The sequence below is a fragment of the Trachurus trachurus genome (genome assembly GCF_905171665.1).
Source record: "Trachurus trachurus genome assembly, chromosome: 12".
Lineage (NCBI taxonomy): Eukaryota > Metazoa > Chordata > Actinopteri > Carangiformes > Carangidae > Trachurus > Trachurus trachurus.
The window spans coordinates 596,187-614,224 of record NC_139908.1 but is presented as its reverse complement, the minus strand read 5'-3'; the positions used below and the strand labels follow the sequence as shown (position 1 = coordinate 614,224).

Sequence of the window (18,038 nt, the reverse complement as noted above, 5' to 3'; positions counted from 1 at the left end):
TTAAAAAAATAAAAATAAAAGCGTTAAAGGGATAGTTCACCCAAAATTCAAATTTCGGCATAGCAGTGCATGTCCATATGACGGTTGCAAATGGATACCAACTGTCTTCGTAACAAAAAGACACACCAAAAAACATCCAAATACCTCCATGCTGCTCGTATGTAATGTCCCTCTTGTATTGAAGCCCTGACATGAGAAATTGTCCCGAAAAAAATTAATTAAGTCTATATTTCAAGCTTGTTTGTAGCGGAAGCTTCTCGAAGCTCCTCTTCCCGGTTCGTCAAATTTGGACGATTTGAAATATAGACTTATTTAACTTTTTTTGGGACAATTTCTCATGTCGGGGCTTCAATACAAGAGGGACATTACATACGAGCAGCATGGAGGTATCTGGATGTTTTTTGGTGTGTCTTTTTGTTACGAAGACAGTTGGTATCCATTTGCAACCGTCATATGGACATGCACTGCTACGCCGAGACCCCCTGTAACTCAGAGAAGCCACGGAGGACTCTGAAACTTCTCCCAGCCCTTAGTGAAATTTCTATTTGGGGTGAACTATCCACTATAAGTGTGAGAAGCAGCGACTCTGCTCTGCTGCTTCCACTGGAACTAACTGTTATAAATAAAAAGCTAAGACCAAACCAGCCCCTCCTCTCTGTGTGTGTGTGATAATAACCAGTGGGAGGTAGATATTAGATATTAGATATTAGAACCTGCAGCCGTGTGTTGTAAAGGAGTTGGTTCTGTCCTGTTTAAAAGCTCCTGGCTCGTGTAGCACCGGGAGGAAGAGGAGGAGGAGGAAGAGGAGGAAGAGGAGGAAGAGGAGGAAGAGGAGGAGGAGGAGGAAGAGGAAGAGGAGGAGGATTTTCATTCATTTTCCATGTCAGTCCGTCTTCCAGACCACGTTGAGGACCTTCACCACCTCCTCGTAGATGATGAAGACGATGGCCACGTCCATGCAGACCCGCCCCAGCCGAGGGACCGTTCCTTTGTAGAAGCTGAGGAGAAGAAGGAGAAAGAATAAAGACTCTATAACATTTAAATAACATCCAACATGGAGCTCAAAGCCAAACAACACAACACAGCTGCAGTGTATGAGGCACTTGTTGTAATTGTATTGTATTTTTTGTGGAGGTGTTTAGTATAAAAGCCCATAAAAGGTTTTGAACTTCTCCTGCACCGACTGTTTCTATTATTGCACTCAAGTTATGTAGCACAGTATTTAACCTACAGTATGTCTAGGTTGCTCCTTTGCACTTGTAGCGTTTATTCTATTGTTTTAGACATTGTAGGATATATTTTATCATACACTTCCTCTTTGTATCCTATTTATCTCCCTTGCACATTTCCCTTTGGATCATCCTCTATCCATCTATCTGATTTTGTAATCGTCCTTTTTGATTGATTTGACCATTTGATTTTTATGGAGCAAATAAATAAAACTAAAAACTACAACAGTACAACAGAAGTGTCACACTCCTCCTCCACAGTAAATCCTCCTCCTCTCGGTCAGTGTAGTGAACTTACGCCTTCGGCCCCTCGTGCTTCATGATCTTCATGGCGCAGTCCATCGTGCTCTTATACTTGTGAGCTTCCAGACCCTGGTAACATAAAACATATATATATATATTTATACATTATTATATGTTATATATACACTATATATTTCTATTTTATAACTTATTATAGTATATATTGAATTAACAAAGGGAGAATGGGTGGGGTTTATTTAAAAACAACAAGGTTACCAAAGTGCTGCACAACAGATACAAAACAGTAAAATAAAGAAAGTTAAAGTTAAAATGCAGTAAATTAAAAGCACTAAGAAAAACATGAGATCAGATACAACACTAAGAAATATAAAAACACAATAAAAGACAAACAGAGACACACAATTCTCCTGTTGTATTAAAGCCAACGAGTCAAAATGAGTTTAAAAGTAATAAGCTTTGGCTTCTTCCCACTCCTGTTAATCATAAATAAGTGTTAAGTCTTGTTGTTGTTTCCTTTTGTGTTGTTGTCTAGTATTTATTGTTGTTTATTGTTGTTGTTCCACCGACCTGCATCCTGGTCTTGATGACGTCCAGCGGAGTGTTTCCAAACACACTGGCAGCTCCGGCCGCCGCTCCAAACAGGCCGGTCAACAGGGGGTTAATGGACTTGTTGGGGTCGTCGCCTTGGAGATTATTAAATAAAAGTCAGATATAATAGATATATAATGAACCATCTGTTTTCTATTATTATTCTCTATAATACAGGTAATAAATGTCAGATATAATATATATAATCTATAATAGCATCAGTTTCTATGTGTGTTTGTGTCCTCTGTACCTTTGTACCAGTTCCTGAGTGAGGTCATGCAGTAGAAGCGGATGGCCTGGTTGGAGCCCTGCTTCAGCACCGTGGCCGTCAGACCCTGGTACGTCCCCTTCAGACCTAAACACACAGAAACACACAGAAAATATAACAATAAAAACTGTTTCATGGTACGTTCCCTTCAGACCTACACACACACACAACATATTAACATATTAAAATAAAAACTGTTTGATCAGAGGAAGAACTTTCTCCTCAGTGATGTGACGAGTCCTGTGAACTCCGGTAGTGACACACACACACCTGGACCAGCAGGGGGCAGCGTCGTTCAGTTTTATTTTCAGTCTCATCCCTCCAATTAAATCAATACTAGGCTATAATTAACTTAATATTAGTTCTTAGCCAAAGCTCATATTCACAACCATGAATTCACTAATAAACACTGTGTTTCTGCTGTTTGGAAAAGGAAATCAAACAAACAGGCCAATGGACTGAATTTGATTTTGATATTTAATTGGTTTTTGGGGCTACGATTTGATTCAAATCGATTTGATTCCTAATGATTTCTGCTTCAGTCTATCGGTGTGCAAAGGATCCTCTAAGTGACTAGACTAAAGTGTCTTTTTCACATTTATTGAGTTTTAAACATCTATCCATGCTGAGATGGAATTGTTGAAACTGTTGCATAAAAGCAATATCACATATTGCTGAAGTAACTAAATTAAAAGTGCAGTTAAACACGCTGCCTTTTAAATTCTAAGGAAACGGAGGCTGAGTGTGCTGATATTTCATTTGAATCCGATGCTGATGTCACTGAAAACTCTATATATACACGTATATAGGAGCCTGGCTGGGAGTGAAAGGCTTGACAATAATCTGTGTGTTCAGATTAACGCCGCTGGTCGTCGTGGTTACCTTCAGTCCTAACGATCTCTCTGACTCCGTGGAAGAAGCCTCGGTACTTGGGGTTGGCCGACGTCTGGTCGTGGATGAACTTCACCTGCAGCGACACCGAGACGCAGGTGAGACAGGTGAAGCACAAAGCACAAAGCATCATGGGAGAAAACCTCAGGTAGCAGCTGATTGGTTGTTCAAAGGTCAAAGGTCAAAGGTTTTTTATTTGTCATTTCTTGTACGGTGTAGCTACACAAGATGAATTGTGTGCTCCTAGATTAAAAGCAGTGCAAAAAATCTGAACATTCAAATAGAATAAAAGCATACAAAATAAAATCCTATGTTAATTAAAAAGATAATAAATAAATACTCTTAATAGTAATAATAATAATAAAAAAAAAAAAGGTTGTTGTTTACCTTGACCGTCTCCATGGGGCAGACGACGAACACGGCCTCGGCAACGCCGGCGCCGAGGCCGCAGAGGAAACCTCTCTTACTGTCCAGGCGACCGCTCTCGTCACGCATCTTATTACTGATGAACTCAAACACACCGAACCTACACACACACACACACACACACACACACACACACACACACACACACACACACACACACACACACACACACACACACACACACACACACACACACACACACACACACACACACACACACACACACACACACACACACGAAACAACACGAAACATCAACACAACTCCTTCTACTTCTTTACAAAGGACGTAGAGTTCATGGAGCTACACTGCAAAAACTCTACATCTGTCCAAGAATATTTGTCTCATTTCTAGTCAAAACTAATCTCATTCTACTTAAAATAAGACTCATCACATTAAAAGCAGCTTGTTTTTAGACACTTTTTACTTCTTTCAAGCAGATTTTCACTTGAAATAAGTAGAAAAATCTGATAGTGGAGCAAGTTTTTCTTTCTTATTACAAGCACAAAAAACTTGTTTCACTGGCAGATTTTTCTACTTATTTCAAGTGAAAATTAGTTTGAAACAAGTGAAAATGATCTAAAAACAAGTTCATTTTTAGATGATGAGTCTTATTTTAAGTGGAAAGAGTTTAGTTTTGACTAGAAATGAGACAAATATTCTTGGAAAGATTTTGAGTTTTTGCAGTGAGGCTCCATCAATCATCACTAATACAGTTTATTATCAGTTATTAGTGATTAATGAGTCTGATGTTGAGGTTTCTGGAAAAACTGTCACTGGAAATTAAAACCTATAACTTTTTTTTATTAATCAAAAAACTATTTAACTTTTTATTAGCAGTCGCTCGCAATAAAAAGTTTAAACACCACAAACAGGGGATTCGTTTTTTACAACCTGGCAACTAAAACATTGATATTAGAGCTGAAATAGTTGGTTGATTAATCACTTAGTTGATATAGAGAATGAAAAATTACATAATATTACATATGAGTAATGAATGAAGTGTTTCAGTCATTTTTATCTTCTTTTCTTTTGAATATTATTGGATGTTTGGATGAAATAAGAATTTTGATGATGTCAACTAGAAGCAATTAAGCAACAACATCTAAATTCTAACCTGCACCTGCACTTATCAAACACTTTGATCATCAACTCATTTATTTAGATCAGAAAATAAGTGACAAAAACATTTTCAGTTTATAAAGAAAGAAAACTAGTTGCAGATGAATATTCAGACTTAAAAACCTTAAAGACCAGGGGCCTGTTGTTCGAAACCTAGATAAGGGATTAAGCCAGGATATGTTGGTTATCCTGTCTGAATTTAGCCTCAACTCGGTTGTTTGAAAGCTGGATACCTTTATCCTGGTCAAGTTACTATGGTGATTTATTCTCTGCAGCTAGCCTGCTCCAGACCAGGCTAACAGCCAGGCTAAGTTGATTCTGTTGTCTTTATCTGTGAAGTCAGCAGTCACTCTGATCAGAAATCAATGTTTTATACAGTTATTCCATGTTCTTATACCCTACATATTGGCCTGATTTCTAAACAAACTAAATACATTTACAATAATCAAATAACATGAAACATTTACAATATTTATTAGGTTTTTTTTCTTTTCTTTTTTTCATAATTAGGGCTATTCATTTGCTTCTCACACTGAATCATTGCATCTGCCAGCGCTGCCTGCTTCTTCAAATGCAGGGCATAAAGATGTCTGACGGTTTGTGAAATCTGTAGCACAGAATTGTGCACACTGTTCTTGAGACAATACAAACTATTTTCGATATCTGTGACCCATCTATGATATTTTCTATGACCACTAGTAAAAAAAAAAAAAAAAGCAAAATTAGCAATAGATTTATTTTTATTATTATAAAATATGTTACAAAATACAGTATATTGGCCGAATATTGGTTGAGGGAAGAAAACAAGAATACAATTGTTTGAGCAGGCACCTTCCAAATAATTTATACACCTCATTTGAACATTGTTATCGGCAATTTATTGAAGCATCAGACTGCATAATGTTCTTATATTTAATTAATTTTCACCTGTTGCACTTTTGGCCACTTGTATTTGTGCTGTATGAACTTTACTTTAGATGATAAGAGATGAGTGCAATGTATCAACTTCCACTGCTCATCATTAAGGCAAAGTGCACAGCTGTTAATTTGTGAAAGGAATTTAAATTGTGATTATAATTTTGGATTAGGCTACTTCCACGTTCAATCAGTCCGCAGTTGTCCGCTGCACTCTCTCTGAGCTTTACAACAGCAGCGGTGCTTTTTTTTTTTTTTTCTAAGAGGTGTGTCACCTTACGTCAAGATCCGCTGTTGATTGGAGGAAAGTGGCCACACCTGTCCTCTCATCAGTGAATCTGTGATCAATCTCTGTGGTCTACTGATGAGAGAATAAGTTACACCTGGCTTGACAAAGCCACCCCTCCTCAGCCTGGCTCGGCGTTCCAACAACCAATTAAGCCAGGATGGACTTATGAGACTTTGTCCAACCTGGCTTTTCCACTTATCCTGGATATCTTTATTCTACTTTCGAACAACGGGCCCCTGGTTAAACAGATGTATTATGAAGGAAGATGTTGATGTGTCGTTGTTACCTGACGGCTGCTTTAGGGATGGAGCCGTAGAGCAGAGAGCTCAGGCCTCGGTACAAACCCCTCACACCATGACCGTTCACCGTCTGCTTCACACAGTCCACTGGAGGGAGGGGGGGGGGGAGGAGAGAGGAGGAGGAGGAGAGATGTTATGTTAGAAAGAACAACACAATGATTTTCCTGCATGGAGATAAACCCTGTGATGTTACTGTGAAGAACAGTAAAAACTGTCGGATGAGATGAACTGATGAACTGATGAGTCTTTGAACGTCTCACAGCAGATAAAGTGATAAAACAAGAAAAAATAGGTGATAAAATAAACTCTAGAAAATTTCCTCCATTTCCGTTCCTCTTCCATACCATCTCTGTCAACATGGGAATCAAACCCACGATCTTCAGGTCAAGACAGAGCTGATCAGACAGAGATATGGAGGAGCTGTAATCACATTAGGTTACCTGTGTCTGTGTGTGTGTTTATAAACATGTTAACGAGCTCCAGGTGGATTGTTTATGAAGTTAACGAGCTCTGGCCTGAGGCTCAGAGGTTACCACGGCAACTTGAGGTGGTTACCAATGACGATAGAGGCCCCCCAGGCTGAGGCAGACAGAAACGTGGAGAAAAAGAGAGATTTTCTGCCTCTGCACCGGTCTCACATTTAGGCTTAGAACAAAACACAGATCAACGGTGCTGTAAGGACTTCCTGAACGATTTGGTGTGATTTTGGTGTTTCTACAGTAAATATTTTGGAGACACTTGCGAGTTTAAAACATCGGTCCGTTCTGCTTCTCTCAGAAAATCTTTGTATTGGAGTCAATGAGGAGCAGAGACAGACGTGGCCGCACTCAGAGGCTGATAATTCAAATTCTGTAAGTCTCTCTGATATTTTGAGCACATGATGAGAAACAGAACAAGTTTGTCTACAAATTTGGAAAAAATCATGTGTGTAGAGTGTAAATTGTGGCCGGGAGGAGTGTGGGAAGAGAAAAGTTTCAGAAGATTTCAGACAACTCCTCCCACTCTAAGCGATGATGTCACGCACTCTGACACGAACATTCCAGCAATACACACCCATTATAATCTCAATACTTCTCCAAATATGGTCATGGACCAGTGCTCGGTGCGATCGCCCCGTGGCCCCGTGGCCCCGTGGCCCTAATGAGTGACTAGAAATATAATATCAAAGAACTAATCTCCTCCTGTGTCTGTTGCTGCCTTCATGTGCTATGGTAATTATGGTAAATACCAAAAGACGAGGTGAAAAGTGCACATGAACACCCTCTCATGTGGTATTTTCCACTGGGCAACTCGTAGAATGTTTTGATGCCCGAGCTGCCGAGATGAGAATAACCTTTGACCTTTTCAACATGGCGGCGAGCAACGCAAGATTGGTTAATGGTAAACAAGACAAGCCTTTAGAAAACACTTAGCAGCTATTCACTTTATATATGCCTGCATACAGTAAAAAAAAATCTCCAAGAATATTAATATTTACCATTTGAGTTTTGATAATTCATCTTCTTGCTGTAAGAGATGAACTAGGCAATCCAAGATTGTTTTACCCCATAGATACACGTAGATGCCGCACGTGTCATTTATCTATGGTTTTACCCAAGTAACAAGTCTGAATCTGTGTGTCCACCATCTTTATTTTCTCTGTACAACAACAAAAGCACATGAACACAACGCACTGGTAAATACCAGGTCACAAGTGGAAAATACCATCTGTACCATAGCACATGAAGGCAGCATGATTCCACAGACAAACAGGGTCAAAGTTCATCAGAGATCAAAGAGTTTGTCTGTGTGGATTCTCATTAATCAGGTGGAGGACTCAGAGACCCCGAAGACTTTGGACCTGAAGCCTCTAATCACTAATCAATCATTAATCAATATCCAGCTCCTCAACTCTCTGTCAGACCTGTAACCATGTGGATCTACTGTCACAGCTCAGACTTTAATGATTGCTCTTTTATTTCTGATGAATACTGGTAAATATATGACAATAATATATCACAGTTTCCTCAATGAACCAAAGGAAACAAGTTAAATCATGTTTGATGAATCTATAGAATCAGACTGACACCACATCTGGCTCATGATACAATATTATTGTTCTTTTACAATCATTACTAAATATGCTGAGTAATATAACACTGCTCATTTTAACCACACAATACAATACTGTTGCAATATCCTGAGAATTGCAATATCATGTTGTGACACATTACCACAAAATATTGCAAAAGTACTATGTTTTATCTATTTTTCTCCCACCATTTAAACTCTAGTGTCTGTCAATCAGCAGTTAGCTTAGCTTAGCTTAGCATAGGTGCTGGGAGTGGGTGGGAACAGCTAGCCTGCTGCAGCTGCATGAGGTCTGTCAGGTTTCTGGTCAAACCAACACCTTGTTGCTCTGGGTTCATTTAAGCAATATCACACGAGAGGGAGTGCTGTTGTACTGTATATCAGCACGGCTGTGATTCGGTCGTAGGCACGAGGCCGCAGGCCGAGTGCCGCAGATAATCACACCGTGCTGATATACAGTACAACAGCACGACCTCGAGTGTGATATTGCTTTTATACAACAGTGCTACGAGCGCATTTTTAGAACAGTAATAAACTACAAGAGATTATGATTTGTGTGTTTATTTAATCATTTATTTGGCTCCGCCAACAGAAATAGTTCCGCAACTGGAAGGGAGACAAGGCTGTTGCCAGGCAACACATAAACATTTCATACTAGCTTGCTACTAGCTACAAGCTTCTCCACCGAGCTGCTTCCAGTGCTGGTTCTGGTTCTGAGCCCGTGTCTGATTAACACCGGAGCAACAGGACCAGCATGAAGACACAGAGACGTTATCGATACCGTATTACATCTGTTTATCTGCTATGTAATCAATATAAACACAGTTGAAGCTAAGTAGCTGAGCTACGTGGCTAACAACAGCTAATGCTAATATCAAAACACATCACCGTCAAAAACGTAGTTGCCCCCGCGGCGATTTTTTCCCCAGCCGGGTTTAGTAGAGATTTATAGCCAATTAGACGGACCAGGTCAGGTCCAGGTTTTAATGTTCAGGTCCGTTTATAACTGTAACAGCAGAGAGATGGGGCAGCGGAGTGATCATGTCTGTGAAAAGTCCCAGTGCTGTTATACTGTATATCAGCACTATGGAATGTCTCGTTGTCCAATCAAATTGCTCGGTTGGGACCGGTCGGAACTAGCTGTTGTATAAAATGTTAATATCTGTAGCTACTGTTTCACAGCAATAAACACAATATCAACCTCTAATATCATCACACAACAACAACAACAACAACAACAACAACAACCAGAGGTCACGACCTTCAGGAAACCTCTGTTATCCTCAGTTGGACTTTTTATAGCTGCACAGTTTCTCTGCACTGCAAAAACTCTACATCTTTCCAAGAATATTTGTCTTATTTCTTGTGAAAATGTCTCATTTCTAGTCAAAACTAATCTCTTTCCACTTAAAATAAGACTCATCACCTAAAAATGAACTTGTTTTTAGATCATTTTCACTTGTTTCAAACTAATTTTCACTTGAAATAAGTAGAAAAATCTGCCAGTGAAAGCAAGTTTTTTGTGTTTGTAATAAGATTTTTCTACTTATTTCAAGTGAAAATCTGCTTGAAAGAAGTAAAAAGTGTCTAAAAACAAGCTGCTTTTTATGTTTTGAGTCTTATTTTAAGTAGAATGAGATTTGCTTTGACTAGAAATAAGACAAATATTCTTGGTAAGAGTTTGAGTTTTTGCAGTGTAAATAGTTTTTGATTTGCTGCACAGTGTCTGGTTTTTTATGCATTAATAATAAAGTGAAATATGAATCTGAATCTGGATTATGACGAGGTGCTGCACATTATATAAAGACACATTAACGACCGGGGACGGGGTGTGTTTGGTTTCCTCACCGATGCCTCTGTACTTGGGAGGGTTTGCCTTCTCGTCCAGCTGCAGCTGAGTCTTCACGTACTCTGTAGGGAAGGTGATGCAGATCTCGATGCCTCCAGCGATGCCACCTGCAACAACACAACCACGTCAGTCAGAGGGGTCCACACACACACACTTAGACACATGCACACACACACACACACACACACACACACACACACACACACACACACACACACACACACACACACACACACACACACACACACACACACACACACACACACACACACACACACACACACACACACACACACACACACACACACACACACACACAGAGAAAACAGCCTCTCCTCTGCACAAACACAAACACACACCATCACAGCTGCAGACAACAAGTTAGTGATGGTTAAAATCTACTTTCTCTCATATAATCCTCAGTATCTTCAGTGATCCCATGTTCTTTATGACTTTATTAAATATTAGACTTTTCACATCGTCTTCAGGGCTCCAGAAGACTTTTTTACTAGATTTTAGGAGTGCAAACAGAACATTTAAGGGTGCAAATCGACTTGCAAAGCTACAACAGATTTATGATTAATTAATTAATATCATTAATTTATGAGAATAAAGTAATAGATTTACGAGAATAAATTCATAAATGTACAAGAATAAAGTTGTACATTTCCTACGAAAATAAAGTCGTAAATTTACGAGAATAAAGTCATAACGTTATGAGAATAAAGTCATTCAATTTACAAGAATAAAGTCTAATTTACGAGAATAAAGTCGTACATTTCCTACGAGAATAAGTCGTACATGTCGTACGAGAATAAAGTCGGAAATTTACGAGAATAAAGTCGTACATTTTCTATGAGAAAAAAGTCATAATGTTACAAGAATAATAATAATTTGGAGCTGCACAGGTGCAAGAATGAAACATTTACTTGCAAACTCTCAACTCTTAGGATCAAAATGCTGTCAGACTCATGTAGAGAGTGGAGACATAATATTCTTATTCTGACAGTTATAATGAACTATTTCTATAGAGTTCAGTTCACACACAGAGATGCAACACACCACACCATGCTGGTAAAGGGTTAAATACTGATGCATTTAACAGGATAATAATAATAAAAAGCTGTACTACTGTTAACTTAGTGTAATAATGTCATGTGAGGTGTTTTTAGTTTCCTCAGAGATGATTCATCAGCTGTTTAATTCCTCCGTTCCACCTTAAAACTCTCACTGTCGCACATCTGCCGTTCAACAGCAAACAGTTATCTGGCCTCTGATTGGCTCGGCCGACACAGTGCGATTCTGCCCACAGATACCCCCCCCCTCCAACCTCCCCCCTACCCCCCTTCACCCCCTTCACCTCCATCAACCACAGGGGGTGTGTAGTGTAGTGTAGTGTAGTGTAGTGTAGTGTTGTGTAGCCTGCAGAGTTTTTACCACATCGTCACCGTGACAACACACAGAGTTCAGATGGTCTGATCCTCTGCTGTTGGACACGTGACGCGTTCAAGAGCCGGAGGAAACTTCAGCTTCGTCACTGAGGTGTAGAAAGTTTAAAGTTTCTGGTCAAACTTTATAAAAACTCCACAAACTTCTATTAACACGCTCTCTAACCAAGAAGCTGCAACTGTAAAATGCAGCTGAAACATGAATTCATAATGTTATTTATTACTTTTATTACTTGAAGTGCATTTAACCGACAATACTTTTGCACTTTTTTAAATGCAGGATTTATAGATGGATTTTAGTTCAGATTCAGTTCAGTTCAGTTGTTTTACAAAGTGTTTAACTACCTGAGTGTTAATAAGTGTTTAACTAGTTGCAGCATCAATGTTCATCATTTACTGACACTTAATAAATGATCTGATGAACCACTGACATCTATTAATAACTGAATAGATATAAAACTTGATTTATAAATGAAGAATCATCATCTACAAAGTGTGTTTATAAAGCTCAGACTCCTTGGTGTCGATGCAGGAGGAATGTTTTATAACTCTGACTTTACTGAAGCTTCATCGTGTTTAGTTACTAGTTGTTGTAAAGTTTTGACAGATTTTTCCTGCAGGAGCTGAAACTACAACGTCCCAGTGTTCAGTGAACGCAGCTCATTCAGGACACGTTCACAATCCAAACCACACATTTCTGCAGCAGCTAAAAAAAACGAAAGAAAAACAACCCTTTAATTGAGTCCGACATGTTTAAAAAGACTCTTTGTTGTTGCACATTGCACACTGCAAAAACAAGAATATTTGTCTTCTTTCTTGTCAAAACTAAACTCTTTCCACTTAAAATAAGACTCATCACCTAAAAATTTACTTGTTTTTAGATCATTTTCACTTGTTTCTAACTAATTTTCACTTGAAATAAGTAGAAAAATCTGCCAGTGAAAGTAAGTTTTTTGTGTTTGTAATAAGAAAGAAAAACTTGCTCCATTTTTCTACTTATTTCAAGTGAAAATATGTTTGAAAGAAGTAAAAAGTGTCTAAAAACAAGCTGCTTTTAATGTGATGAGTCTTATTTTAAGTAGAATGAGATTAGTTTTGACTAGAAATAAGACAAATATTCTTGGTAAGAGTTAGAGTTTTTGCAGGGCACTTGAACGCACCACGGCACCACGACATCATGCAGGTTCAGGCCGACACACGATCACAGAACAGAGCCGCAAATTACTGTTTTCACCAGAACATCAAACGCACCGCAGGCTGCACAGGCTTTTATTTTGGTAAGAGGCTCTGACACACCCAGGCTTTTATTTTGGTAAGTGTTGTGTAACTGGGAGTTTTTAGACTGGAGTCAAAAACACACATCATCATCGTCATGGTACCTGTTGTCGGTCCTGGTGTTCAGGCTGAGGAGGAGACACACAACCAGTTTAACCAGCTACACACATACACACACACACACACACACACACACACACACACACACACACACACACACACACACACACACACACACACACACACACACACACACACACACACACACACACACACACACACACACACACACACACACACACACACACACACACACACACACACTGCACCTGTGTGTGTGACACGTCAGTCAGTGTGTTTGCCCTGAGGGACGATGCCTTCAAGGCCTCTGGGACATTCCCACGTCATGTTCATGTGCTTTGGAACGAGTCGGTGAAAACAACGACGACGTGGAAGTTTCAGTTTCTGCTGATCAATAACTGACTCAGCATTATTTATGAACCTGGTCTTAAAGGGACAGTTCAACATTTTGTCAAATTGGCCCATCACCATAATCCCTATAGTCATAGCAGTAGGTTCGTTACCTTTAATTGTCGGTGCAAGCTGTTTTTAGAACGGCGGAGCAGAGCCGTGAGCTGCTCAGAGCTACGCTACGGAGGCTCATTATGGGATTTCTTGGTTTCCCTCATCAAACTCATCAAATACACAATCCAACAACTCCACAACGCTCTGGTGGACAAGTTGTGAGCTGCACATTCACCACGCTATGAGATAATAACACAACGTTACCACACAGAGTTGTTTTAGAGGGAAATACAGAGACTGTTGATGAAAAACTGTCCCTGAAGGCAACGTGCATCAGTGGTTTTACATGAATTTCCCTCTAAAACAACTCTGTTGTTGTTGACCTGAAAGATTCAAGTCTGAAACTGATTTTTCCAATTATTCTGACACCATTTGAACGCAGCTGGATCTAATATGTGACCTTCATATTTACATATTGATCAGTGAAGATAAACTGCAGTGAAACACTTTGGGTGTGTCGCAGGAGGAGGAGGAGGAAGAAACACTTTCTTCTGACTTACAGTATTTTATATTTATTAAAAGGCCGGTGTGTGTGTTGTGTAACCGTCTTCAGGGCGTCAAAGGAAGTTAAACAACCTGAACGTCGGCCTTTTAATAAATATAAAAGACTGCAAGTGAGAAGAAAGCATGCAGGAGTTTCTTCACCAAACACACGACGACATCAGCTGCTCTGAACCTGTCATCATGTTTCTATTCAGACATTCAGTATAAATGTTATATTACATTATTAAAGTTTATTCCATCAGTTTCTCATCATCTGCTGCTCCACCTCTTTGTTTTGTTCTCGTTGCTCTGAAACTAAAAATACATTCTGTGTAACGACTCCTCATGTTCGTTACAGTCAAACAGAATTTAAATCAGCTATTAGCTGCCAGCAGCAGGTCAATGTTTGTTCTCTTTACATCTGCTATCATAGATATATGATCTGCTATGATGTGACGTCATGACGACGGAGTCAGGAGGATCAGCTGACATGTGATGTCACCAGCTCGTCACTCCTCTGATGTCACACACTGAGCTCCAGGTGGACGAGCTCATCGCCTAAAACTAAATAAAAACTAAACTCAAACTGATTCCTCCCTTGTTGAATCACTAAAACTAAACTGAAATTTCAGGTTTAGAGCAGAAAACTACAACATTTCCATCACTGGAACCAGATTTTGCACCAATTTCTGCAACTTAACCACTGTAAACTCCAGTTCTGTGCAGTTTTACTATGAGATATCTGACTGTGGACCAGTAGAGAGGCACTTGAATATACATCCATTTATCTATCATCATAGATTCATTCTGGCCTAAAACTAAAACATTTTACAGCAGTATCTGCTACGTATTTCACTTATCTGGAGTTATAGTAGTAAATCTATCTCTGAGAACCAGTAGGAAGAGACCTAGAGTGGATTATTTACCATGTGCATGACTGTATGTGTCCTAGTTGACAGGTTCAGAGCAGAAAACTACAACATTTCATCACTGGAACAAGATTTTGCACCAATTTCTGTAACTTAACCACTATAACATCCAGTTCTGTGCAGTTTTACTATGAGATATCTGACTGTGATCTCTAAGAACCAGTAGAAGGGCCCTAGAGTGGATTATTTACCATGTGCATGACTGTATGTGTCCTAGTTGACAGGTTTATACTACAACTAAGACTAAAACTACATAAAAACTAAATAAAAACTAGTCAATTCCTCTAAAATAAAAACTAAACTCAAACTGATTCATCGCTTGTTGAACTCACTAAAACTAAACTGAGATTAAAAAAAGAAAACTAGATAAAGATAAAAACTGATGAACATGTTAAAACTCTAATAACCTTGGCTCCAAGGGGGCGGGGCCAATCAGCCAGTCAGTGATTGGTCAACCTGCCTCTCTGGGGGCGGGGCCAGTCAGTCAGCCTGTCAGTGATTGGTTATCAGTCTGTATCAGTATTGATGGTAAGGATCAGCTCTGAGCTCTGAGCTCCGTGTGAAGTTTGACTTCCTGTCACTGATTAAACCAACGTTCACTAGAGTTCACCTACGTCTACGTCAGCTACCACGCCTCTTTAAACACCGGGGGGGGGGGGGGGGGGGGGGGCAGAGAGGGGGGGCAGGTCTCTTACAGGACAGAGACCAGAGTGTCAGTGATCTGGATCTAACTCAATCAGCTGGATGCTCACATGGTTTCACTCTGACTGCTGCGTCACCACATCACACTACACTACTAGAGTCAAGGTTCACCCCCCCCCACACACACACACACACACACACACACACACACACACACACACACACACAGAGTCAAGGTTTACCCCCCAGACCGAGGCGATCTGCCCTAACAGGCCTGGTAGGAAAGAACTTCAGACGTTGGAGCTACAATCTGCTCTAAACTGACACGTTTCCAGAGTTGGAAGCAGAGTTTCTGCTCCAGGATTCACTATGATCTCATTACAGTGTGGAATGCATCAATAAGAACCAGTAGAGACACTAGACTGAATAGTATCCATTCATGTGTGATTCTGGCCTAACACTAAAACATGTTAGTTATAGTAGTGAATCTATCTCTAAGAACCAGTAGGAAGAGACCTAGAGCGGATTATTGACCATATGCATGACTGTATATATCCTAGTAAATACGTTTATGCATAAAAACTTTAACATTTCCATCACTGGAACAAGATTGTCCCAATTCCTGCAAGTTTATCATTATTAAATCCAATATAGTATGAGATATCTGACTGCAAATCAGTAGAGGGGCACTAGATTGAATATCTATCATCATAGATCCATTCATGCCTAAAGCAAAAACATTTTACAGCAGTATCTGCTCTTACATATTTCACTTATCTGGAGTTATAGTAGGCCTAGTAGATCTACAGTATCTCTAAGAACCATAGGAAGGGCCTTTTAGTGGATTATTTACCATATGCATGACCTAGTTGACAGGTTTAGAGCAGAAAACTACAACATTTACATCACTGGAACAAGATTTTGCACCAATTTCTGCAACTTCATCACTGTAAAATCCAGTTCTGTGCAGTTTTACTATGAGAGACCTGACTATGAGACTAAACTCACTTATTTCCCAAATGCATGACTAAATTTGTCGTAGTTGACAGGTTTAAGACATAAAACTACTACATTTCCATCACTGGAACAAGATTTTGAATATCCATTAATTGATCCATCATCATAGATCCATTGTGGTCTAAAACTAATAGGCTACTTTTTACAGCAATTTCTGCTACATATTTCACTTATCTGGAGTTACAGAAGTAGGGTTTAGAGCATTAAACTACAACATTTCCACCACTGGAACCAGATTTTTGCACCAATTTCTGCAACTTAACCACTATAAAATCCAGTTCTGTGCAGTTTTACTATCTGATACCTGACTATGAGACTATATACACACTCACTTGTTTCCCATATGCATGACTGTATGTGTCCTAGTTGACAGGTTTAGAGCATAAAACTACTACATTTCATCACTGGAACCAGATTTTGCACCAATTTCTGAAATTTAACCACTATAACATCCAATTCTGTGCAGTTTTACTATGAGATACCTGACTATGGGACTACACTCACTTATTTCCCATGTGCATGAGTGTATTTAACTTGCCCCTCCACCCCACACCCTCCTCCTCCTCTCGGGCCTGTGTGCAGCCGCCTAAACCGAACAACAACAACAGCAGTAACTTTAGCAGAAAGTTTGTCAGGCTACCTACCGGCCAGGATCGCCTTCCCCGGGTGTGTGAGCTTCGGCTTCCCGGCGGGAGGAGCTGCAGCCCCGGCAGCAGCAGCGGCGAGGCACCGCGGGCTGGGGAACGGGCTCACGAAGCCTGCTGGTCCCGACATCACTCACTCAATCACTCACTCACTCACTCACTCACTCACTCAGTCCTCCACCGCAGCTTCAGGCTTCAGTTCAGACTCTAAACTCTGCTGCTGCTGCTGCAGCTGGAACTTTGTTGAACCAGAACCAGCTGAACCAGCGGGGCGTCGCAGCCTTGCAGTCCGACTTTCAGCCTCTCAGTCCGGGGTCAGAGTGCAGCAGCAGTAGGTGGAGGAGAACCAGCTGAACCAGCGGAGCCTCGGAGCAGCGCAGTCCGACTTTCAGCCTCTCAGTCCGGGGTCAGAGAGCAGCAGCAGTCGGTGCAGCAGCCGGAGGACCAGGGGACCTGAGGCCGAACATTGGACCCTGGAGCGGCTGGTGGACCTGCAGGGGGGGTGTGCGTGGTGAGTGCGTGTATGAGTGCGTGTTTGCGTGAGTGTGTGTGTGTTGTACTTGTGACAGTGAAGTTATCACCTCGACACACACACACTCTCATACACACACACACGGAGCAGATAGCGTCGAGTCAGTGTTCAGTCAGGGCGGGGCAGGTCGACCCCCCTCCCCCCCCTCCAGGAAGCGCCATGTTGGACTCAGAGTTTTAAGGTGGACTGAGGAGTTCCTCTGTTCAGAGCAGTACCACATGGGGTCTGTAGGGGGCGCTGTTTGGAGCTACAGTCCAGCTTACTGAGACTTTA

The 18,038-nt window shown here is 40.4% G+C and overlaps 2 protein-coding genes across 2 annotated transcripts in view; one reads left to right on the top strand and one right to left on the bottom strand.

The window, feature by feature from the left end:
• The window catches only part of ube2l3a (ubiquitin-conjugating enzyme E2L 3a), a 274,466-nt gene that overhangs the window by 238,476 nt on the left and 17,952 nt on the right, over nucleotides 1-18,038 (top strand). The gene's annotated exons all lie outside the window — the stretch shown is intronic.
• On the bottom strand, nucleotides 390-17,414 carry slc25a1b (slc25a1 solute carrier family 25 member 1b). Its single transcript, XM_083983668.1, has 9 exons — nucleotides 17,234-17,414; nucleotides 10,210-10,317; nucleotides 6,279-6,378; nucleotides 3,628-3,766; nucleotides 3,232-3,316; nucleotides 2,332-2,436; nucleotides 2,061-2,176; nucleotides 1,528-1,601; nucleotides 390-998 (listed from the first exon to the last, which is right to left on the bottom strand). Exons 1-9 carry the CDS (start codon nucleotides 17,361-17,363, stop codon nucleotides 884-886), a joined length of 972 nt encoding a protein of 323 aa, XP_083839794.1. The 5' UTR covers nucleotides 17,364-17,414; the 3' UTR covers nucleotides 390-883.

Coding starts and splice junctions, on each gene's coding strand:
- slc25a1b (XM_083983668.1), bottom strand. CDS start 17,363: ATGTCGGGACCAGCAGGCTTCGTGAGCCCGTTCCCCAGCCCGCGGTGC. Junction 3,767..6,278: donor ATCCCTAAAGCAGCCGTCAG/GTAACAACGACA, acceptor GTGTGTGTGTAG/GTTCGGTGTGTTTGAGTTCA. Junction 2,437..3,231: donor AGAGATCGTTAGGACTGAAG/GTAACCACGACG, acceptor CTGTGTGTTTAG/GTCTGAAGGGGACGTACCAG.